The sequence below is a fragment of the Contarinia nasturtii genome, unplaced genomic scaffold (genome assembly GCF_009176525.2).
Source record: "Contarinia nasturtii isolate CC-2019 unplaced genomic scaffold, AAFC_CNas_1.1 Cnas_scaffold_78, whole genome shotgun sequence".
NCBI lineage: Eukaryota > Metazoa > Arthropoda > Insecta > Diptera > Cecidomyiidae > Contarinia > Contarinia nasturtii.
In genome coordinates, this window is record NW_022197436.1 from 8,446 (window position 1) to 33,283 (window position 24,838).

Consider the following 24,838-nt stretch of genomic DNA (forward strand, 5'->3'; position numbering starts at 1 on the left):
ATTGGAGTTAAGTCTCGTATATATTTTGCAAATTTGTCATACAAAAATGTATTCTGAGGATATGAATAAGTATGTATAATAAAATCTCCGTGGTTTAAATTAGTTTTATACTTGTACCGACATCAAACCATTACAGTTTCAGTTGTTCATTCACCGTTGGATAGTTTGGATGAACATTTCAAATTTAAAATACAGCTTTTAAGATATTTATTAAAATGAGTACAGTGTTAGCAACGATTTGTATCATTTTGATCACTTTCATACTATACGGGGAAATACGAAAATGGTTTCTCAAACGAAAGATGCGAAATTTTGAATCGCCGAAACAACTGCCCATTTTGGGTGTAGCTGCTCGTATGATCGGAAAGCCAAATGAAGAATTTATAGGCATGGTGCTTGATGCATTTGATGAAGTGAAATCGACACCGATTCAAGTGTGGTTGGGTCCATTTTTAGTGATTTTAATATCGGAACCGCAAGACATTCAAACGATTTTAACGAGTGATGATTGCCTGAATAAACCATATTTTTACGAACATTTCAAGTGTAAGACATCGATCATCGCAAGCAATCGTGAAGTATGGAAGCCACATCGTCGTGCTTTGAATGCAGCATTCAATTTTAAAATGCTACAAAGCTATGTGCCGTTGTTCAATCGAAAAGCACGCATTCTAATCAAACAAATGGAGCCATTCCATCAAGAGCCGGGCAATTTATATCGGACACTATTTATTGGCATGATGGATATGATTGCAGTTACACTCATGGGAATTGAAATGAATTTACAGCTGAACGGACGTGGTGCATTTTTCTACGACATTGCCAAATTAATCATGAATAATATTCAGTATCGAATTACACGATTATGGTTGAGATGGGATTTTATGTGGAATATTTCAAAGGTTGGCCGTGACGAAGAAATTCCGTTAAAAACCGGTTACGCACTCTTTGACAAAGCTTACGATGAAAAAGTAAACGAATTACGCTTGTTGAAATCGCAAGGGATTGACTATTTAGAGGAAGCTAAAGAGAAAAATGCAACAAATTTTCTCGACAAATGTCTGATTTTGGAACGAGAAGGAGTTTTCAGTCATAAAAACCTTTTAGAACAAATATATATGGTTACGCTGGCTGGCATCGATACATCATCAATCAATGTATTTGGTACTCTATTGATGTTGGCCATCAATCAAAAGCATCAGAATTTGGTGGTGGAGGAATTGCGATCGATTTTTGATTCAGCCGATTCGGATGTGACACAAGACGATGTATCTCGAATGCAGTACTTGGAACGTGTAATTAAAGAGTCACTTCGATTACTATCACCAGTACCATTCATCGCTCGAAAACCATCCGCCGATATAGAGTTGGCCAAAGGAACTATTCCGAAAGGTGCATTTGTTGTAATTAATATCATGCATTTACATCGGAATCCAAAGATTTGGGGTGAAAACGCGCTTGAATTTGATCCAGATCGATTTTTAACCGAAAACATTGCAAAACGACCACCATTTAGTTACATCCCATTTTCAGGCGGAGCCAGAAATTGTATTGGAATGAAATACGCAATGATTTCGGCCAGAATCACTCTTGCCCATTTGCTGCGAAGATACAAATTTACTACAGATTTGAAATTTGAAGATATTCGTGTTAACACCCACCTTGTACTCGAAGTAATCAACGACAAACCACTTCGAATTGAGGAACGGAACTTTTAAAGAATTTGGCACAAAAATTCAATAAAACTCCAACATAAACAGTATATAATCAGCGATCAAACTGGCATCAAATAACTTAATAGTTCTTGGTAATGTGGTTTCATAAAAACATACAAAAAAGTATTGCTGTTCTAGTTTGGCACAAAGTCATTGAGATAGTTTGGATGTTGTAATAAAAATTGAATTTGCCAAAAGTATTTTTGTTTGAAAAAAATAATACCTCAAATACTTATATTTCAAAAAGATTTTTTATATTTCAAAAAGAAAATTCAAAAAAAAAAGTTTTTTTCATTTGAAACTATTGCTTCATTGTTTATTCATACACTGTAACATTTCTGGGTAATAAATTAAATTATGAAAGAAAATAACAGTATTTCTGCGTAATTAGCGAATTGTTTTATCTAATAATGTCGCAGTAATCGATTATTTGTTGCTGTTTTCAATTTGTCTGAGCTTTGTTGCTGTTTATCAATTGGAGCATTTAGCATTTGAGTTTTTGAGTAAAAAATTGATTTAATGTTTCTCGTCAAAAAAAAAAAAATGAAGTCAAACTTGCTATTTTCATATTTCTCATTCCACAAATGACGAATTCCAATTAAATCACAACAATTGACAATTAAATAGTTCCGATAAATCACCAAATATGAGCATTCAAAGTTAAAAATGGATGAATTAATGAAAAAACAATCAAATAAGGTGAGTTAATGGTAAACCTTTCAAACGAGACAGACGGTCAATAAGTTTAATGCCATGTCTGCCTATTTTTTATGTGATGTGTGCGTTTGAAAGGTTTGAAATTGACACAACATCAATTGTTTTGACATTTTCCGCATTCTTCAAAAATTGAAATAGTAACAACGACATACAACTAAGGTGATTCCGTTTTTTTCTTCTTCTCAATTTGTTACATTCAAACTGAAACAATGTTTGACGGTAGCGATCAGAGTAAATCAAAAGTTGACACGGAATGTGGAATAAAATTGCTGACACGTATACTATCAAAAAAGCGTCCGACACTGGTGAATCTATCGCCGGAAATATTTCCGATCGACAGTCCCAAGCCGGGTGAAATATTCGAAATAAGTGGTGATTCGGGGAGTGGAAAAACGACAAATTTAATGGAATTAATTGCGCGAACGGTCATCCCACTTGAATTTGGTGGTAAGGGTGCGTCTGTCATTGTAATTGATACAAATTCAAATTTTCATGTATCATTGCTATTGCCGGTAATAATTGAAAAGCATGTGATTTACAATCGAACATCGTCATGCCAATCGACTGATACTGAAGTTTTGGTAGATGCCACCAGTAACGTTAGTGCCATTGTTCTCGACGCTATGAAAAAAATCGTATTTTTTAAATGTTATTCGAGCACAGAATATGAACTCACATTGTTATACTGTTCAAATTACTTGTTAACCAATACAAACGTCAGTCTGATTGTGGTCGATTCAATTGCGACATTTTATTGGAGCGATTTTTCTGAACAGCAACTCATTCGAATGGACACCTATCTCAGGAGACGCGTTCAAGAATTACGCAAATTGACCGACGAATTCAAGGTGGTCATTGCATATACACGACCAATGGAATTTGGCAGCAATTCAACAGCGATGAGCTATCAACAGGCCAACTACAAAATTCAATTGAAACCAGCCAAAGCAAATGACGAGTGGCGAGAAGCACGCAATTATTATTCAAATCAACAAATCTCACGACGATTTTCAATCAACGATTTCGGCATTAAATGGATGTCATCGATTCATCAATGAATAATAAAAGAACAATATTTTGATTCGTTTTAGCTGTAGATCTCAGTACAATGTGATTCGATTGAAATGTAGAAGTATAAAAAAATAAAAAATTAAACTTCATTTCAAATGTGTATATGGAGTATAAATTTTAATCAGAAAAATTGTGTGTTTTCGAATATATTTATTTTGGTAAATTTTTTGGTTTGGGAGCTCTTCTCTGATCTTTGAAAATGCAAAAATAATAAACTTAATCAATGACTAGTTTGTGTTGTGGAAAAAAGTCTTTTTTTTCTTGTAAAATTCCATTTGCTTTGCGATTTGGAATGTATTTATATATTTGGAGTGTTTTTCGATTATCCATCAAATCCATTGAAGCCGGTCAAATTATCGCGTAGAATGGCCACCAAACGCCTATTGAAATCTAGTAAGGTATGAGCCGATGTAAGTCCCACATACATGCTGTATAATTCATAGCACTTAATTTTGCCGTTATTTTTTGGAAAACATGTCTCAATCAACCACCTGAAAGAAGAAAAAGCAATTAATGTTCTCTAGTTTTGACGCATTCGATTCATTTTATTAAATCAATAAAAAAAATATTCGAAAAAAAGGTTGCTTTGTACAGAAACCTCGAAAACTTTCAATACAACAATAGTGACACCCTCCAGTTCACATACAATATGCATTTGGCTTTCTATTTTTCAATTATAGAGAGGCAATCAGTAAAAGTTCCCAATAAAAAAATAAAATGATAAAATTGAAGTTTCCAAATTTTAATTGACTCACTGATAAAATTCTCCCGAGATAACGCCGGGTACGACGTGCGGTTTTATGGCATTGGCAGACGTTGAACTCGGAATTTCTTTCGGCTTGAGTTGTGTCCCATGAGTGTCTTCAAACCATAGGAAGTACGAATAAAAGAAGACATCGTCTTGCCAAATCAATGATAAATGACCCTTTTGCAAATATGACCGCGACATTTTTACCATATTCCATACCTATGAATATATATTTTAATGAGTTCAATTTCAGAATTAATAATTTAAAATGTTTCTTACCTGTTTTTGAATCAGCGGCGCCCGCTTATTATCCGGATCAATAATCGGCACAACAATCCGGCCGGTCGAACGATTTATATGGATGAAATGTACCAAACCATTGATATCTTTGAATACCGTATTTTAAAGTGGTTAAGAAAATTTAATAAAATTAAAAAGAATATATATTTAAAAATATGGTGTATATAAAATAAAGTTGTCTATTTGAAAAAGGATATGATCCAAGAACGATATTTTGCAGGGCTTTGACTCGAAGGAATTCCGAGATTTCGACTAATTTTTCTTCAATTTTCGTTGCAATTTCAGCCACACGTTGTACACCATATAGAAGTGTATTACACTCAATACAAATCATCTAATATTTAGAAAATTAGTGTTGAAAAATGAGAATGTTAAAAAAAATGTCAAAAGGAAAATTTTCAATTTTTAAAAATAAATTCATGTTTTGTTTCCGTATTCTGCACCAAAAAATTGTCAAAAAATGTTTCCTACCCTGAATAGATCTTTGAGTGCTTCGACGAGACTAGGAATGTTGGATTCAATGGCAAGAATTAAATCCCGGTCGCTATTTTTGAATAATTCCAGATACTTTTTCCGTAGCAATTCCCATTTGCTGGAATACTTTTTAACGGCGCCTTCAATATCGGCATTATTGTATTTAGCTTTTTTGATTGCGTCCAAACTCTGTTTAATATAATGATCTAAATTTTCATAAGCCGGTCTCAGATTGTCCATATCGTTTTGCATTTGTAGAATACGAATTTTATGCACGGCAAAAAAGACGTCAAACAATCCACTAGATACGGTCAAACTGCCGTACTCGAGTAAAATAATGAGAGTTACATCGTTTTCCATGTGACAAATGTGTAAAATGTGTGGAATACAACCAGCATGAGAGCCATTAACATTTCCCTGCAAAAACACCAGATGTGTATCAACTTTTCGCTCGGAGTCGACCTGTGTTTCGTCGATTGAAACCGATTTTCGGCAGTAAATCTGCAGAAAAATCAAATCACCGGTTGATAATTCTTGTGCTGAACGACTGAAAGATACAATTTTTTTATGAATTTACCGAAAGAACCGGAAAATTAAAAAAAAAATACCTTGAGCACATGGAAAGTAGTTTATTTTTAACGAATAAAATCGAATGACTGCGTTGTGAGTATGGATCACGTTTTAGGTTTTCTGATGCAGTTTCAAGTGCCTTCTGGGCGACTCGCTTCAAATCCAAATTGATCAGCAGATTTTCAACGCCTTCAATTAACACCGACTGTTTTAAAGGAAGTAAATCAGTGCAAATATTTACAATGGATTTTCTTATTTACCTCATCATTTCGATAAAGATATTTCCAATTTTCCAATAATTTGCCAAGTGTGGTCGCCTTCACTGGCATAGTTTTCAGTCTGAAAATTGATAGTGTCGATAAACACAGGAAGCGTTGTATTCGTACGGTTTGTTTACTCACAGATAAATGTCAGGGCCACATAGATGTTTTATGAATGCAATGCAAATGCCTACGTATCGCTGTTGATAATCCACACTCTCTGTGGCGATGCTCACGAATAAGAAGCCCAGAAACTTATAAAAACATTGAAACGTATTTAAATTGACTCAAAACGGACATTGAACCAAAAAAACAGACGCAATTTTTTACCTCTTCAAAAACGAAATTCAAGTTGTCCTCCAGCTGAATCGATGTATAGGAATTATCAAACTGACAAAACATTATGCGTTGTGACGCAATGATTGGACTAAAAAGTTGAACAACAACATTCGTATCAATTTCACCACTTTCGATCTGCAAGAAACAAAAACAATTCATCAATTTGAACATTTTTTGAATCACAACTTTTTTATACCACATCATTTGGTATTAGCTCCTGTTTTTTTGCTAATTCATACAATTTCCGGTTGATTTCGTCATTTAATTGTGTAAAAATTATATCATTTTGCTGATCAAATACAAATAAACCGTCCATTTTATTCACAATTCAAATAAAAACAATTTTATCGCAAATTGTTTAAATCCACTAAAGGTTTCACTTTATCAGATGGTTTGACAGCTCAGTTGTGTATACAAATTGAAAGTGTGAATAACATATTTAACAGCACATGTACGGATGCGCACTAACACACACACACAGAGAGAGAGATATGCAATGGAGGCGCCCAATCTTATTTCGAAGTTACACTTTTCACGATGAAAAGTTGTTTGTAGATTTGAATCTATTTAAAAAAAACTAAAAAAATTCAAAAAAAAAAAAATCCCATGGAATTTCCAACAGTTTATCTATGAATTTAACAAATTGTTTTTCCAAGTAAAATAATAATTTAAAAAAAAAACCAAGTTCCATTATTATTTGTCATTCATACAGAAATATTCTATAATTTTTTTTATGAAATCAATCTTTGCTCATGACATTGATAGTAATAATTTTTTTTTTTAGTTATTTTCTGACTCTATCTGAATCAAATATAATGTCGTGTTAATATATTATTTTAAGAATTATTTATTTTTTACTATTTACTATTCTTTGTTGTACAAAAACGTTCTTTTTTGTTTTCGCTTGGAACTTTGTCAGAAATCTCATCTCTATGAATGTGTAAGGAGAGTTAGAGAGCGGGGAGAATGTGCAAAAGCTAAAGCTATGTGGAAAAAAGTAAAAAGTAAAATGTCAAGTCAATTATCCATCAGACCTAAGAGCGACACCAGAACGAATATTTAAAAAAAAAACCGGTTGAAGATCAAAAAAATTCAAAATGAATTTTACCAAAAAAAATGATATGGAGCTCATTTTTCTACGTTGGACCCCGGACATTCGATTTCAGTTCTATATATATTGTATTGCAACAAACTTTGCAGGGGGTCGAACTATATAAAAATAAATCGAATATAAATGACCGTCTAATCGAAACATTGTGACATTGTAATAGTTTTCCTGAAATGCATTTCTTTGTAACGGCATTTAAAATGCAATTTCATTGTGTCAACCGATGCACAATTATATATGTTCGTTTTAAAGAAAATTCGCTTGAATTGCACGATTAGATTGATTGATTATTGCACATAGTTTCGAAAAAAAAGCAATCGTCATCTAAGAATTGCTTAAAAAAACATTTTCGTTTCAAATGATTGCGGGTCGCATTCGGCTGATTTGAACAGTTCCTTTTTTTCTCGAAGTAATATTATAAACAACTTATTTTTCAGAGTCATAAAAGCAGATCATTTCAATGGAATAAGTAAGTATTTTTTCGACTCAACTTTTTCACAGCGTTAGTAAATATTTTGATAATTTTTTTCGAAATGCGTTTCTTTCTTCTATTCAATATAATTCCGGTTAGTTTGCTGCATTTAGTTCGTTAATGTTTTTGATATGAAAGTGACTTGCACATTCAATTGTGTCGGTTCGTCATCAAATTTCAAAAGTACTTATTTTAAAACATTTGCGATAACAAAATCAATTTAAAATTAAATCGTCATTCGGTTATAATCGCACAGCAATAACATTCTTCTCAATCGTATGCAGTTTTATTGATTGTTTCAAAGTCGATGCCATTCTTTGTTTGATATTTTGCGAGAAAAAAAAAATTCCATCCGCGATTAAAATTCGTTGTTCGCTATTCAGTTGATATGAAAGATTTATCATCCACTGTTTTGGTTTTCGGATTAAAGCAAAAGTATTTGAGTGAAAAATGCCGTGAACTTGTGTAATATTTGAATTGATGCAAATGAGGTTGACGATTTAATTTCGCGTGCTGACCATGTTTCCAATTCGAGTTCAAATTAACGCTTTGTACGTACCAGCATAATAAACACGTATCTGTTATGTGTTTTGCAAAAAAAACGAAGAATTAATAATGCAAAAAAATGTATTTGACGCATTCAACGCAATATCGAAACGTGTTTTTCATTAAGGCAACGATTTTACGATATGTATCGATCGTACGCCCCCTCTCCCCGACGACCACAAATCACATGATCGACATAACTAGACGATTAAGTTGTAACGGTACGTTCAAGGTATATGTGGTTTTGTAAAGTATATGGGTTTTTTTTGTGATTCAATTTTGTTCTTCTTTTCTTTTGCCGTTTCATTTGTTTTTGTTGTGTTCGGTGCTATTCGATCGAGAAGCGTGAGACTAATCTGTTAGTCCCCGATAAATGCGACTGAAATATTCTGTTCAAATTTCATATACAATCAGAGTGTGCGCGTTACCAGTATGATGATTTTACGTTTGGGCGATGAAAAAAAACTTCCTCTAGTCGGTTGCTGTTGCTAAATTTTGTTGTAATCACATCATGACACGAATCACATGATCAGTGTGTCATTTAAATGCTTTTTATGTTGTTATGTTGAACGAATGAATGAGAATGAGTGACTCAGAAGACTGGCCCGTCATTTTTTCGTTTCGCGAAACTAAACACGCGAAAAAAAGAGAAGAAACAAACACCAGTTGGATGCAACAATGATACCAAATCAGACCGTCTAAAACAACATCGAACCCATTTCAATTAAGTAGTAATTCGATGAGTGTGCCTGTGTATGTGTCAAATTAATCATTGAAGAAAAATTCAAAACAAAAAATAATCGTTAAGAAAATATATGAAAGTTCATATTGTTTTCAAGTGTTTTAATTTTTATTAAGAAAAATTCCGTCCAATTTTTCTCTTTCTCTCATCCACTCGCCGCGATCGAGTCTCTCGATACATCGCAACCGCTTGGTGCAAATAAATGTGATTAAAAGTGCCTGGAAACAGCGAAAATATTCCCTTGATCAAATAAAAAATGGAGATGTTGCCAGGTGGCAACTATCGTTGATGAAAAATTAACGCGCATAAACAGTTGTTACCGAGTGCAAATATCGAACACAGACGACGACGATCGTATTTAATTCGAAAGCAAATGTTTTTCAAATTAAATTATGTATGTACGGATAAACGAAAACATTTTGTGTGAACGGTGTGAATAATACTATGTGTTTTTTTTTTGTTGCTGGGTTTGTTTTGTTCGTTCCATTTTGTACCATTGTATACATCCACCGTCAATGTGTTTAATCTAACCATCATCGTCGGCGTGCACAATTGCAAACCACTCAGCAACTGATTGCAGAAAAATCATATCTGCGCCGCATAGCCGATTCTATTCATATACACTTGACCATAAGCACCCTATGACCAACCGTATTCACCGTAATGTTTTTTCTTGTACCAATTAAAAATAAAATACACGATAAAATGATAACGATGCTAATGCACTGATTACAAAACAAAAAAGCCCCAACGCTACATCATATAGCCTACATGTAAATAGACGAAATTCGTAACAAAAATTAACGTAAACAAAATTAGATAACGATGCGAATAAGACAATAGAATCTTCATTATAAATAACTGCTGGAATCGATTCATTATTTCAGACCAACGTTGATAGGCCAATCGATGCGATAGCACATTTTGATTAATTACGAGTTTCTCGTTGAAAAAATAAATAAATCGATTTGTTAAGATTTATTGTGATTTAGCAATTTTCTATCGGAAACCGATCAAAGAATAGTGTTTTCAGACTAAAGTATCTTAATAGTTTAATAAGCAAGAAAAGTTCTCAACTCAATTTTGTTTAAATCGAAAATAAAGAGAATTCGGTAAGTTTTTTCTTCTTCAACATCGAAAAATTGGCAATAAACAGTGTTCTTTTTATATGAGTTGAATTTTTAACGAAACGAAAGTATCGCTTAGAACGAGAGATCTCACGCTCCCTCCCGCAAAAATCTCCATAAGCTGGAGCTAAGAAATCATTTTTATTCTTGGCGGTACAGATATTCAAACATTGTGAGTCCGGAAGCATACAGATTAGCTGAATTATTGATTGAAATTGATCAAATCGAAGCGTTCGAATGAAAACAAAGTCAGGAAATATCAAAGAATGCAGTTCTGTAACATGATAGATGTGCATTGGAAACCATCCGTAGTGTGCGAACTAAAAATTTTTTGCGACTTTTTCAGTTTCAACTCAATAAAATATTGCGAAATATAATCTACAGTGATGAATTATTCAAGATTTTTTTTCTTCGCGTATGCGTTGGGTGTAAAAACCAGATAGAAAAGAACAAACAACAAAAAAAAACCTGATAAGAATTTCATCTATTTCGAACGTAGCTCAAGTCGATTTCAATCTGAAATCATAATTTTTCATCATCTATTTCACGACGCCAAATAATTGGTGACATTTCAGTCACTTGAAAAAGTCCGCTCAGTAAGTGTTTGGCCGAAAAAAAAAAATCGTAGTTTGAATTTGGAATGTGCACTGTGTTCTTGTTAATTTTATAATAGCACCGCCTTTTGCTATAGATGCTTGGTTTTATGAATAAAGCTAAAATGGGTAATTCATTCGATTTTAATGCAAAACACATCATTGATCGATTATTGGGAAAAATAAAGGAGAGCATTGAACTCAAAAATGAAATATTAATCTGGATCTTCTTTATTTTTCTCTTAAAACATCTAAATTAGCCTAGAATAATTAATACGTTCAAGGAACGTGCAAAAAATCGAAACAAAATAGAAACTAAAAAAAATAGACACAAAGTTCAAAGCTGAATAAACGAACGATGTGATGTAATAAAAAAGTGAGTCGTTACCGATTCCCCGTTCATCTCGGTATGAAAGCAAAATATAGAATAATAATACGCCAGTGTTACAATTTAACATAATCACGACTTCAAGGGCGGCAATGTGTGTTCTCATTAAGCTTGAAATCGACTTGAATCGCATGCTTTCAACGATTCACACGTTCAATGAACCAATTTTTGGAAACCAAAACTCACGATTTACTTGTTATCAATTTTTGTTTTGGTTTTGTTACACGTTCATTCACAAAAGATTAAAATCGGTGAATTTGCGTGCCAAAAAAAATGTTCATTGTTATTGTTGAGTAGAATTATCACTTTTACAAAACGCACAAGCGTATGTTTTACCAAAAGCCGAACATTTATTTTTGGATACACCGTTTTGCTGAACGTCGTATGAATGTTATGAGTATTTTACGCAGTGCTATACATCTGTAGCGTAGTACGCGTGTAAACAGCGTGAAATTTCAAATGAAAAAATGATTAAAGATAAGAAAAAAGAAGGTGCACATAGTTTTGAATTGAGAGAACGAGTGGAGCGATTGTGATAAGTTTCATAGCATCCAAATTTACTACTGTTTGGTATCTCTATCTCTAATCCATATAGTTTAAGTAAAAAAAAACACATCCTCGAGCACATTTTCATCTAAAAGTGTGACTACTGCTCAAAATCTGATTATTATATCACGATGATTATCTCTAGATTTAAATCGGTATATGCTTGATAAATGCTTGCTCGGGAGCGTACCAGCAATATGGATATTTTGGAGCTAATTGAGCATGAGCAACATCAATCGCAGGAACAACCGTCTACAAATCACCACGTTCGATTCCTGCCCACAACACAACAAATCCTAGGTGCGCTCCCGCCTTACCTTTAAGTTTGTATGTGTGTGCGTGTGTGAGTTTTGTTTTCGTTTTTGTAAAATGTTTACCATTTGGATATAAATTACAGTGCACACTGCACAGTTATCACTCTAGATCAAGAAATAATAATAATAATTTCGTTATTGTATTCGACGTTATTGTAAACCGCGTCGTACACGCTCTCACACTTCATTGATGATTTTTTCACAAATCGGTTGTCAATGATCGTTCACAATTTTCTCTTTAACAAGTTTAAAAGAGAAAACATTCAAATTATAAATTTGGTTTTTTTTTCATTTCCAGAGATGACGATACAAACGAAGCGCATGACTTTGGATCCAAGGGATGTGCTAAAAGTTGAACGACCATTCTATGAACAACAACAAATCAACAATGAATTAAACTACTCGAAGCCCGATAATGATGAACGAAAAGGCTACACACAATGGTTATGCAATATTAAACCGATCAATATTTGCCTCAGCATTTTTCCAATATTCGCATGGTTGTCAACGTATAACATAAAAAATGATTTAATTGGTGATATTATAAGCGGTTGCACAGTTGCAATAATGCACATACCACAAGGTACTTTTGAGTTTTTTCATTCCCATTTTTTATTCGTTGAATTTCACAAATTATTTCGTTGGACATATATATAGGAATGGGCTATGCAATGTTGGCAAATGTACCCGCAATCAATGGAATTTATACAGCATTTTTCCCCGTTTTAGTCTATTTCATTTTTGGCACATCAAAACATAATTCAATGGGCACTTTTGCGGTGGTATCAATTATGGTTGGCAAAACAGTTTTAAAGTATTCACACGAAGTGCCCACATTTTATCCGGCCGACAATGGCACCATCACCCATACAGATGAAATGTATATGGTCGAAAACTCGTATAAACCAATGCAAGTGGTTACATCATTATGTCTGGTCATTGGTTGTATTCAAGTGAGTAATTTTCATGTACTTTTTTTGTGGAACAAGTGTAATTTCGTCCTGGTTTTTTTTTGTTGCAGATTGCAATGTATGTTTTAAGATTGGGCATAATATCAACTTTATTGTCCGAAACCCTGGTATCGGGCTTCACAACGGGCGCCGCAATTCATGTGTTCACATCACAAGTGAAAGATCTTCTTGGCATTACATTAAAAGGTGGCGGCGATGGAAACTTTAAAATAATTTTGGTATGAATTTTTGTTTTGGTAAACGTTTTAAAGAATTATCTTTATAATCTCTTGCTCTTTTCATCAAACAGAATTACATTGAAATATCGGAAAATTGGTCAAATATAAATTGGACGGCTGTGAAAATATCTGTGGTGACGATAACAATATTATATTTGAATAATGAATTGCTCAAACCGAAATTGAGTAAAATTTGCATTTTGCCGGTGCCAATCGAATTGATAGCCGTTGTGGCTGGTACACTACTATCAAATTACATGGACTTATCAACAAACTATCAAATTAAAACCATCGGTGAAATTCCGACAGGATTTCCAGGTTTTACATTTTTCATTTCTAATTTCATTCGAGAACCAAAAAGCCAGAAATTTGCTGTTCACTTAATATCCACTTAATTAACATAGAACACTTAACAAGGTGCCCACACCATATTGAATGTGCCCACACCATTCATTTCGCTTCGAATTATCAGTGGCTGCTAAGTTTTCAGCACATTCTTTGTAGCATTGAAACGAAATTATACGTATTTTCGGGGCTTAAAAATTACATTTTCTTTTCAGATTTTGAATTGCCAGACTTGAGCCTATCGAAGCAATTGCTTGTAGATGGTTTCATCATATCGATGGTGTCATACACTGTGTCCGTATCGATGGCACTGATTTTTGCACAGAAGTTAAACTATGAAATCGATTTTAATCAGGAGTTATTGGCTATGGGCGCTTCAAATGTATGAAACATTTATTTTGAATTGTAAAAACTAATCTTATTTTCAATTAATTTCAAACGACATGTTTCTTTTGAAAGGTATGTGGTTCATTTTTCTCGTGTTTACCATTTTCTGCGTCATTATCCAGATCGGTTATCCAACAATCGACGGGCGGACGAACACAAATTGCATCGATCATTTCATGTGGACTACTAACAATTGTGCTAATGTGGATCGGACCATTCTTTGAACTACTTCCAAGAGTATGTTAACCAAAAAAGCTTTTTTTTACATTTTATCAAGTTTTTTTTTATTACAGTGTGTATTGGCCAGTATTATAGTTATTGCTCTTAAAGGGATGCTTATGCAAATCAAACAATTTGTCGAATTTTGGAAAATGTCTCATTTGGATGCAGCCGTTTGGATGGTGACATTTTTAACTGTAGTCATTGTTGCTATTGATATCGGCCTTTTGGTTGGCATCATTCTTAGTTTGGCTTGTATTTTTATTCGCTCCATGAAACCATATACCTGCCTTTTAGGACACATACCAAAAACTGATCTGTATCTCGATATCACAAGATATAAGGCTGTGAGTATTGAGTATTAGCCTTGACAGAGTTTTTGAAGCGCTGTGTTGAAGCCTATCACCAAAACAATTTTTGGATTGATGCCAAAATTGATCTAATTTTAAAACTTAAAAGGTTACCTTCAATTACCATGCGATCATTTTTAGTTTTTTAATGCTCGATCGAAACCTGGATGGTTTATTGTCGAAAACTACCGAAACCGAATCGAGAAAATGTTTTGGCTCGAACTCGGATCGGGCAAGGTCATTTAGACGAGCTTCGTGCCAATTTTCTCGCCGCTTTGCGACCTCTGACATCTTTCGGGTTTGCAAACACAACTGTCTAAATTTTGGTTTATCATCAAATTGAACTCCCCAAAGCTCAGTGCTTCAGAAACTCTCTTTGTATATTGAAAAAAAAAGAACCTTTCAAATGCTAAATAACGATATTTATTTTAACAGGCAGAAGAGATCAGTGGCTTGAAAATTTTCCACTATTGTGGCAGCTTAAACTTTGCCTCACGAGCTTCATTCAAATCGGAATTGTGTACATTGATACGACTTGACCTTGCAGCGGAAATGCGAAATCATTCAACGAGCGCCCAACAACGATACGAATCAATTTATTTGAAATGCTTAATCATTGATTTCAGTGCACTAAGCTATATCGATCCATCGGGCGTTTCATCGCTGAAACAGCTTATTAATGATTTTAATAAAATTTCAATCAATGTTTATATTTCAAATGCCTCATGTAAGTTAATTGCAACGATTTTGTTTGCTTGCTATTTAGAAGAATCGGAAATGAATAAGTTTTGAACAATATTGCACACAGGTCCAGCATACGATACGATGAAGAGATGTGGCTTACACGAAAAATCAGATGGTTCATTTAATTTCTTTCCAACGATCCATGATGCTGTGCATCAGGCTATGGAAAATATGGCACCAATTAGCGTCATTACCGATACAGCTTAAGAATGAAACCTGTATATCTATTGGGCATTTGTTTCATTTTCAATACGCTTTTTAATTGTACGGATACATATATATATATATCAAATAAACAACACAAAACAATCTGACTTGATTTTTTTTTTTTTGAAGAAATGTAAGCCGCTCACAATAATTGTGCGCACATGACCTTTCGGGAGGATGTTTACGTTTCTATTGTATTCAATACTGACGCACAACAGTGACAGACAATTCATCTCAAAAAAATATCTCTTGTTTCATTAACTATGTGACAAGTATAGATAAGGGAAATAAACGTTTTGTTTGGTGTGTCTCATGTTTTGCGATGTGAATGCTTTGCGTCTCATAATTAGTAATAATAATAAGCTCATCAATGAATGTGTCAGTGTTGCCTAAATTATTACATTTCGTGCTGATGTCGGCTGTAGATTCTGAGTTTGCACTGTACAAAGTAATATCGTTTCTTCATTCATTTTGTAAAAGAAAAAAAGAGAGTGGAATTTGAGGCGAACTGCCCGAATTTTCAGCTGGAGTTTATCTCTAAACATTTTACTTTTCCGCACACACCGAGTGTGTAAGGTGTTGGAATCGGTCGAAAAATTAAGACCTCCTAAAAACATGTTTTGAGCTACTTTGGTTGATAGAGTAAAGTGTCATGCCTGAAGTGAGAAAAAGTCTATGAGAAAAATTCCATTTTTCTTCCAAAAGTCATACTTTATATCTACTTGAACATTCAAAAATATGTTTTGGGGGGGTTTTTTGGCACGAGTAAACCGAATATGACATTAGTTTTGCGATACAAATAAATTTGGACACAATTTTCATACAAAAATTTCAAGAAAATTAGATTTTTGTATGGAAGGCATGCCTGTATGATATCGTAATGATCTGAAACTTGGCACAGGTTATTCTTTTCACACAAAAATAACATTCCGAGAGTTTGACGAAATTCCAATGCATATTAAGGGTACCTCCCCCTTAAACGAACATTTTGTATGGAATTACAAAAAATCACATTTTTTTAGTAATTTTTGTATGAAAAGTAAGTCAGAAATTATTTGTATCGCAAAACTAATGTCAGATTCAGTTTTCTTGTGCATTTAAATTTACTGTAAAAGATATGTAATAAATGTATGTTGTGGATCACAGTGAGGAAAAGTTCATCTTACGAATGTAAGACATTTTATTTTTCTTCATTCTAATTAATTCCGTCTTTATTTTTCTGGCTATTCAAAATTATCGCTAGACTTTGATGATCTTTTTTCTTCGGAAAATTATATTTATTACTAAAAACAATCCGATATTGTATGCAAACATGATATTAAAGCAATGACGGAACTACACGATGATTTGTTGTAGATGCCTTCAAGATAATATTCATATGAACTGACGTACGTAAGTCGAAAATCACGAAATTTAAAACTTTTTCAAAGATAAGATACGAAATGGGTAATTGGAACAGATTTTCAACGTTTTATTCGAGCAACATTTTATGGTCGCTTATTCTACTTAATATCGAAATCTCCCCGAAAATACTTATTCTTGGTACTTTTCAAAATAAGAATACGCTAGTATTGTATGGCAACCATATCACCGTAACCACTCCGATAGAATAGAATCAATTCCGAAAGATTTGTTGATATGGTCATTTAGATTTATATACCATAGAAATGCCTGTATATTTTTAATTTATGACCTTTTATTGGGTAAAATTGTGTCGAGTTCGCCAAAACTGTATATACAAGACTACAATGTAACGTGAACCAAAGAAATTTGAAAAATACAGAACTAATTTAAGTATGAATATTCACGTCGGACTATGCACACAATCAGCCATTTTACGTAGCGTGTAGGAATTTCAATTTAATACGAGAACAATTTTTTGAATCGGCATCGAGACAAATTTTTAGAAGCAATATTGTAAAATTAGACAATTTTTTGATTTAATAATCGGTAGATCAAGTGGTTATTTAGAAATATACTAGCCGGCCTCCGCTCGCTCGGCTAGGCATGTTATTATCATTCCTATCTCTATAGATTTTGACTTTCATAAATTTTGTTCATTCAATATTAATTTCAATTTTAAGTCATGGACCATGATTTCTGACCTCATTTACCGCGTGAAATCGTGTTAGGCCATTATGAACCATCTTATCCGACCTCAATAACCATGTTAAATGATGTTAGACCATTATAACCGTGATAAAACGACGGCCGTTAAACCAACTTCAAAAGTACCTCTCCCCCTAATTTCGGGCCGAGGAATCCGAATTTGACAAATTTTAACAAATTCTGACATCCCCCATACAAATATTTAAAAAATAAAAAACGAACGTGATGGAGTTGTCCAATTTGGTCCAAAACCTCATGGTGACCTAGATCTCGGTCCAAAGTATAAGTGTGCAAAGTTTGGTTAAGATCGGTTGAAAATTGTGGGAGGAGTTAAGGACAAAAGAATGGCATTTCGTTTTTATAATATAGACAATGAACATGTTTCATTGAAAGTGTTATTATAAAATTTGTGTGCTATATTCAGTCTGTGAACAGACGGTGAAATAAATAAATAAAATAATATCTTATTATCTTATCGTTTGCTTATTCCCTGCAAACAAAGTGTTTAGATGTTTCACAGTTTTTACTTCAAATAATGACTAAACAGAAACAAATATTCGAGTACGGTTACTCGCACTTGCGGTGTTAGTAGAGCATTTACCCCTCAAAATGAGTTACGCACTCTATTTTACTCTATTTTTGGTGTTAATTTCATCCAAGTGAACACATCGTAGTGAAAGAAGAGATACATGTTTCATTGCCGCATGCGTTCAACGTACATATGACTACACATGTATCTCTATGTATCTTTCACTACGATGCGTTCACTTGGATGAAATTAACACAAAAAATTGAGTAAAATAGAGTGCGTAACTCATTTTGAGGGGTAGACTCTTTGCTAACACCGCAAATGCGAGTAACCGTACTCGAATATTTATTTCTTTGTATGCATCGATCATATATCTGAAAGGTGAAAGTAAACTTCTACTAGAGATGTTTGCGTCACCCGATTTTTTTGGAAATTTCTCGCAAATTATTAAACTGAAACGTGTAAGAACATTTCAGTTACATTTCGTCAAGCGTAATCGCTCGATATTATATTAATTGTAAAAAGAATGACAATGAAGGTGTTAATATTTGCATTTTTGTGTGTGCTTTTAGCGAAAGGGGAGATTTCTTTTCAATTACCATGGTCGCAAAGAATGATGTTGTCGGAGATTGAGCGTTTCCCTGAAGCATGGATGCTCGACTACAACAAGAAAATAAAATGGAGTTATCCAAGCGGTTTGGTGTTAAAAGGTGCAAAAGAGATCTATGAACGAACGAAAAACATAGTATTCTACGATTATATCAGCGATTTTGGTCAAACAATGGTCAATGAGGACGGCACTATTAAAACCTACGATTTGAAAAAATATAACCTTGATATGCTCAACAATGGAAATGTTTTGTTATATTTATATCCGATCGAAAAGAAGGAAAAATATCTGAAGGCTATACAGCTACTTCGATCTCAAATCCGCGAACATCCGCGAACAAGTGAAGGTGGCTTCTGGCATAAAGAAATGTATCCGAAACAAATGTGGCTGGATGGTCTGTATATGGCAGAGCCTTTTTATGCACATTATACCGAAATGTACAGCAATCGAACGGAGGCTAAAAACGCTTACAACGACATCATTCTACAATTTGATTTGGTTCAAAAACATTTGTTGGATGAAAAAACTGGCCTATTGTATCACGGATGGGAAGAAAGCAGACAAGAGGCCTGGTCTGACAACGAAACCGGACACTCACCGCATTTCTGGGGAAGAGCAATGGGCTGGTACGGAATGGCAATCGTGGATGTTCTGGATTATTTGCCATTTTATCATATCGGAAGGCAGAAATTAATATCATACTTGAACTCTTACGCCCGCGCATTGGTCAAAGTGCAAGACAAGAACACTGGACTTTGGTATCAGATTTTGGACAAAATTGGAGAAAGTGGTAACTACCTCGAAGCTACCGCCTCATCAATGTTTGTGTACACGTTTGCAAAAGCTGTACGAAAAGGTTATTTAACTGCATTCTATAAATATTATGCGAGAAAAGGATACAACGGACTTGTTAAAAATTTAATTAGCGTCGAACCCAATGGACTTGTTAATTTGAATCAGTGTTGTGCTGTGGCTGGTTTGGGCGGAAAACCGTATCGAAACGCTTCTTATGAATATTATGTGAATGAAAAAGTACGTTCCAATGACCCGAAAGGCACCGGCCCCTTTATTCTCGCCAGTTTGGAATTCGAACACGAAAACTGAAACTTTTTTGAAATGAACACCCGTTTGTTAATAAAATCAATAAGCTTTTTCTATATTTGTAATTGATTTTTGTATTTACAATTAAAATGGTTTTCATTTGTACTCTTTTTACCTGTGAAAATTGAATAAAAGACAATAAACAATTTTTTGTGAGCACATTTGATTTGGGTTTGAGAACTTCGATAAATTTGGGCTGACATTTTTTCAATAACCGTTTAACTTGATTTTTCCGAAGAAATACAAATTCCATCCAAATTTCTTTCAATCTACAAATGTGATTAGATATTCAAAAAATGTAACCATTGTTTATATAAAATGATTAATGGCTTATGAAGCGTAGAGACAATGCTTTGCACTGCAGAAATTAATGAATAATTTGCTCGTTGATTGTGTTATTGTCAATATTGCCTATTGAATAATTTCTGATAAAAGGCATTGTTAAAGCAGGTTATATCAATATATTCATGGTCACTGCTCATGGCACATTTCAATCGAATTACACGTTATCAAGTCGTGATGGAATTTACTGTAGATATTATATCCATTTAACAATTCAATTTCACTCTAATTAAAGCAACTTTTTGCATTTTTATTCAATAAAAACAAATGAACTGCCCGAGTATGACATTTGTTTACACACAATATCATTTAATTCACGCTAATGATAGGCTTGAAATTTTTTACATGACCAAAATTTCAAATAGTACACTGTCTATTGAATCATTACATTTGTATAAATTTCTTCAAAATAAATTCTTCTTTGAGAAAATTGGCGATTCACCTGAATGTTTGATTTCAGTAAGATCGACACCACTGATGCTGATTTACACATCTTCTATAAATAGTTTTTTTTTGCAGAATAATCTTTAATATGACGCACTTATGGCTGACGTAAGTTTGGCTTTTATATTTTATAAGAAGAAATAACAGTTCCAATCGGAGGCTATTGTTTTCATTCAATCCTGCAAAGTAATGAGCACAGTTTAACATATGAAACACAATATTATCTGTCTCAACTTTTTGGAAATTTATTTGACTTATCTTCGTATTGTAAACTATGAATTTTTCATTTGTGACCTACAAATACTGAAAATTTGGACAAAAATTAGTAAAACGGCTTCTGATGGAATAGAATCTCTAACTATAACACCACACGTTAAATCAAATATTGACTCGATGTCTGCGATAATTGGTACCGTACAATCCGCAATGTGGTGGTTTTCCAGTATTTCGCCGCTCATTCCAAATATACGCCATTGCTAAGTTTACTTTTAATTCTAATTTTGTACAGATTAATCTTAGTCATTAAGACTTAATGTAATGACAACAACGTGACATAATTATATGTAATTGACGTACGAAATCTTTGCGTATTACATAAAAAAGATACAATAGTTCTAATCAAGTGCTATTATTTCCTTTCAATTGTGTAAAGCAATAGCCTCAGATCAAACACAATGTGAATTCTCTCTTTGTCTGTCACGCATCAATCTTGGATTTGAGTTATCTTATGGTTAGCTGAAAGTGATAAAAGCAAATCAGTCTGACAATCACCAATCTATAGTACGGAGTGGATCGATTCCGAATCGTTTACAATTTTAATTCTGTCGCAGCAACATTATTATTTATTTATTTGTTTAAACCTTTTCATTTTAGTAAATTCATATAAAATTTGTGGAAACAATGTTTCACGTTTTAATCTCGATATTTATAATATTGTCAAGTTTCATTATTTACGGGGAAATACGAAAATGGTTTCTCAAAAGGAAGATGCGAAATATTAAATCGCCGAAGCAATTGCCCATTTTGGGTGTAGCTGGCCGGTTCATCGGAAAGTCAAATGAAGACTTTATAAATATAGTGTTTGATATATTTGACGAAGTGAAATCGACGCCGATTCAAGTGTGGTTGGGTCCATTTTTAGTAATTGGAATATCCGAGCCACAAGATATTCAAACCATATTAACGAGTCCTGACTGCCTGAACAAGCCGTATTTTTATGATCATTTGAAGTGTAAAACGTCGATCGTCGCAACCAATCGTGAAGTATGGAAGCCACATCGTCGTGCACTGAACCCAGCATTTAATTTAAAAATGTTACAAAGTTTTGTGCCTTTGTTGAACCAAAAAACACACGTTCTAATCAAACAGATGGAACCGTTTCTTCAAGAGCCTGGAAATGTATATCGAACGATCTTCATTGGTATGATTGACATGGTTACCAAAACAACAATGGGAACAGAAATGAATTTACAGCTGGACGGACGTGGTGCATTTTTCTACGACACTGTCAAATCAATCATGAATAATATTCAGTATCGACTAACAAGATTTTGGTTTCGATGGGATTTCATGTGGAATATATCGAAAGTAGGGCGTGACGAAAAGATTTCTTTAAAAAACGGTTACGACTTTATCGAAAAATTATATGAAAATAAAGTGAAGGAATTACAGTCGTTGAAATCGCAAGGAATTGACTATTTGGAGGAGGTCAAAGAGAAAAATGAAACAAATATTCTCGAAAAATGCCTGATTTTGGAACAAGAAGGAGTATTCAGTCATGAAAATGTTAGGGATCAAATGCTTGTGATTTTTTTTGCTGGCATTGATACATCATCAATCGCTGTGTTTGCAACTTTACTATTGTTAGCCATGAATCAAAAGCATCAGGATTTGGTGGTGGAGGAACTGCGATCGATTTTCGATTCAGCCGATTCGGATGTGACACAAGACGATTTATCTCGAATGCAGTACTTGGAACGTGTGATTAAAGAAACGCTTCGATTGTTACCACCAGGGCCAATCATTGGCCGAAAATCATCCACTGATATAAAATTATCAAATGGAATTATTCCGCAAGGTGCATTGATTGTAATTAATATCTTCCATTTACATCGGAATCCAAAAGTTTGGGGTGAAAACGCGCTTGAATTTGATCCAGATCGATTTTTACCCGAAAACGTCGCGAAACGACCACCATTTAGTTACATCCCATTTTCAGGAGGAGCCAGAAATTGTATTGGAATGAAATACGCAATGATATCGGCCAAAATCATTCTCGCCCATTTGCTACGAAGATACAAATTCAACACGGATTTGAAGTTTGAGGATATTCGTGTGATCACTCACCTTATACTCGAAATTTCCAATGATAAACCACTTCGAATGGAAGTACGGAACTTTTAACAAAAGTTACATTTTAGAAGATATATCAATTCAAACTTAATCTTAATGCGGCTTAAAATTCAACATTTTATTCAATTTACAATATCAATGCAAATTTTTTGAACTTTTTTCATAGTAAGTAAACTCATTTTTCTTAAATTAAGCTCGTTTTCTTGCAATATTACACAAGCATTTATTTTTAACTTTTTTATTTTTTGTTCATAGTGGAAAGCATCTGTAATCTGTGACCCATCTATAGCAATAGTCGACGCAGTAACTGCACAGAAAGAAAAAAATGTGGTATTTTTAATTCAAGTTTGGTAGATTGAATATAAAATCAATCAACAACGAATTAAATTTACCATTTTTGACATCTGTGAGGCATATTTTTCAAATGTGACTATTTGTTGAATAAGTTTTACCAATTGCTTTTTTGAAATCAATCACATTTGAAAAATATGCCTCAGAGATGTCATAGTCCCAATGTTCATCAACGGAAATTAGATTTATACTTCAATTTGAATTGTGAACTTAACTTGAATAGTAAAAATGTGAAGAAAAAAAAAATATTTTACGTTTTAATTCTCTTTCATTTTACTTGCTTATGATTTAGATGAATCTTTTTTATTGCTGTATTTGATGAGATCAATAAATTCGGACATAAAATGTAGTTTTACGTTTTTAGACAGATTACGGATAAATCAATTTCTTTCACGCAAGCATTGACGTCATCTAATAAAACGAGAAATATCAATTGCAATTAGCGCAATAAAAATCATGAATTGTCTTCGAAATTCAAAGCCGAATGCTTTAAATTGATCCAAATCGCTACCAATGATTAATGCATAAGTGTATAATCTACATATATCGGTGATTATTATGCCGTTGCAACATTGTATTTTTTTCGATATTAACACGTTTTCGATTTAAATTTTTTCTTCGATTATTTGCATCAAACCACATTCATACAATCAGTACGCAACAAAAAATTTTAGTTTCAGTTTATCATTTACTATAGCAGTTAAAAATGAGCGAGAATAAGCATAGCGGACATCGGATGAAAATGGTCAATTAGAAAATAGCGTGTGTTTCGATAGCAAGTTCATCTCTTGCATGGACGCGATCATTGACGACAAATTTCAGTTCAAAAATAACGAAGAAAAGAAATGATCGGTGAACTGTTGGTAGTTAGTTGAATCTTACGGATCTTTACATTTTTAAGGTCTCTACCTTAAGTCTACCTCAAGAATATATCATCGCTTGTGTAGCGTTTTCCTCAGTTTAGATATTCATAATATATATCACTTTAAGGTGAACGATTAATTTAAAGCTACACATAAAAAATGGATAAAATTAGAAAAGAGCAAGGTAAAAATATATTATTCTAAAGGTAGACTTTAGGTAGACTTGATTAGGACTATAAAAACGTGGAGACTAAAAATAGTTTCCGTGTTAGTGAAGCCTAGCGGCAAGTTGAATATACCGAAATATTGATCCATGAATAATTTTTTTCAGGTACACTTTTTTTGTTTTTTTGGTATCAGTGATGGTTTTGCGTTAGCCAGCGTTGTCTTAGCCTCGGTGTATACCAACATTTGGTGTACACCAATCGTTAGCCAGCTAACTGTCTACACTGTCTGTGTGACTGTGTATGATAGTATGCGTGTGAAAACGTCCAATTCTCCTGACGTGTGTTAGTGCTGGCTTACGCATTCGTTAGCCGGTGTACACAGTGATGGCAAATTAGCCAGCTAATGTGCTCATCACTGTTTGGTATACTTAAGGAGACTTTAGGTAGAGTTGAATGAGATGATTGAAAAAAAAATAATTCGACCTCGCTAGCATTTTGA

At 33.6% G+C, this 24,838-nt stretch overlaps 6 protein-coding genes across 22 annotated transcripts; 5 read left to right on the forward strand and 1 right to left on the reverse strand.

Annotated features, from left to right (window-relative positions):
* The first annotated feature begins 215 nt into the window (after positions 1–215).
* Positions 216–1,722, forward strand: LOC116337533 (probable cytochrome P450 313a4). Its single transcript, XM_031762182.1, has one exon. It carries the CDS (start codon positions 216–218, stop codon positions 1,716–1,718), a length of 1,503 nt encoding a protein of 500 aa, XP_031618042.1. The 3' UTR covers positions 1,719–1,722.
* An 869-nt stretch (positions 1,723–2,591) lies between these two features.
* LOC116337169 (DNA repair protein XRCC2-like) lies at positions 2,592–3,566 on the forward strand. The gene has a single exon (XM_031761542.1). The coding sequence runs from the start codon at positions 2,642–2,644 to the stop codon at positions 3,488–3,490; it is 849 nt and encodes a 282-aa protein (XP_031617402.1). The 5' UTR covers positions 2,592–2,641; the 3' UTR covers positions 3,491–3,566.
* Positions 3,567–3,631: 65 nt separating this feature from the next.
* LOC116352287 (Hermansky-Pudlak syndrome 1 protein) lies at positions 3,632–6,607 on the reverse strand. Of its 2 annotated transcripts, XR_004202280.1 has the most exons (11): positions 6,391–6,607; positions 6,186–6,329; positions 5,997–6,109; positions 5,856–5,934; positions 5,634–5,800; positions 5,023–5,572; positions 4,749–4,885; positions 4,531–4,648; positions 4,259–4,470; positions 3,732–3,994; positions 3,632–3,675 (listed from the first exon to the last, which is right to left on the reverse strand). XR_004202280.1 is itself a non-coding variant. In XM_031784775.1 (10 exons), the coding sequence occupies exons 1-10, from the start codon at positions 6,508–6,510 to the stop codon at positions 3,826–3,828; spliced, it is 1,809 nt and encodes a 602-aa protein (XP_031640635.1). In that variant the 5' UTR covers positions 6,511–6,607; the 3' UTR covers positions 3,642–3,825. The 2 variants fall into 2 exon arrangements, 1 of the variants encoding a protein (XP_031640635.1); XM_031784775.1 differs by having other exon boundaries at positions 3,642–3,994.
* Positions 6,608–7,676: 1,069 nt separating this feature from the next.
* On the forward strand, positions 7,677–15,623 carry LOC116337755 (pendrin-like). 16 transcript variants are annotated; one of them, XR_004200816.1, is made up of 11 exons: positions 8,247–8,541; positions 12,329–12,613; positions 12,688–12,983; positions 13,052–13,219; positions 13,291–13,537; positions 13,780–13,946; positions 14,024–14,188; positions 14,245–14,517; positions 14,956–15,247; positions 15,329–15,528; positions 15,601–15,623. XR_004200816.1 is itself a non-coding variant. In XM_031762682.1 (11 exons), the coding sequence occupies exons 2-11, from the start codon at positions 9,704–9,706 to the stop codon at positions 15,469–15,471; spliced, it is 2,055 nt and encodes a 684-aa protein (XP_031618542.1). In that variant the 5' UTR covers positions 9,339–9,456; positions 9,630–9,703; the 3' UTR covers positions 15,472–15,573. The 16 variants fall into 16 exon arrangements, 15 of the variants coding, with proteins under 15 accessions (XP_031618584.1, XP_031618603.1, XP_031618574.1 ...); XM_031762682.1 differs by lacking the exons at positions 8,247–8,541; positions 15,601–15,623 and adding exons at positions 9,339–9,456; positions 9,630–9,722 and having other exon boundaries at positions 15,329–15,573; XM_031762630.1 differs by lacking the exons at positions 8,247–8,541; positions 15,601–15,623 and adding exons at positions 9,468–9,722; positions 11,862–12,016 and having other exon boundaries at positions 15,329–15,573.
* Positions 15,624–18,564: 2,941 nt separating this feature from the next.
* Positions 18,565–19,878, forward strand: LOC116336801 (unsaturated rhamnogalacturonyl hydrolase YteR-like). Its single transcript, XM_031760946.1, has one exon. It carries the CDS (start codon positions 18,636–18,638, stop codon positions 19,821–19,823), a length of 1,188 nt encoding a protein of 395 aa, XP_031616806.1. The 5' UTR covers positions 18,565–18,635; the 3' UTR covers positions 19,824–19,878.
* Positions 19,879–21,274: 1,396 nt separating this feature from the next.
* Positions 21,275–23,260, forward strand: LOC116352546 (probable cytochrome P450 313a4). The gene is made up of 2 exons (XM_031785236.1): positions 21,275–23,123; positions 23,214–23,260. Exon 1 carries the CDS (start codon positions 21,507–21,509, stop codon positions 23,007–23,009), a length of 1,503 nt encoding a protein of 500 aa, XP_031641096.1. The 5' UTR covers positions 21,275–21,506; the 3' UTR covers positions 23,010–23,123; positions 23,214–23,260.
* The last annotated feature ends 1,578 nt before the right edge of the window (positions 23,261–24,838 follow it).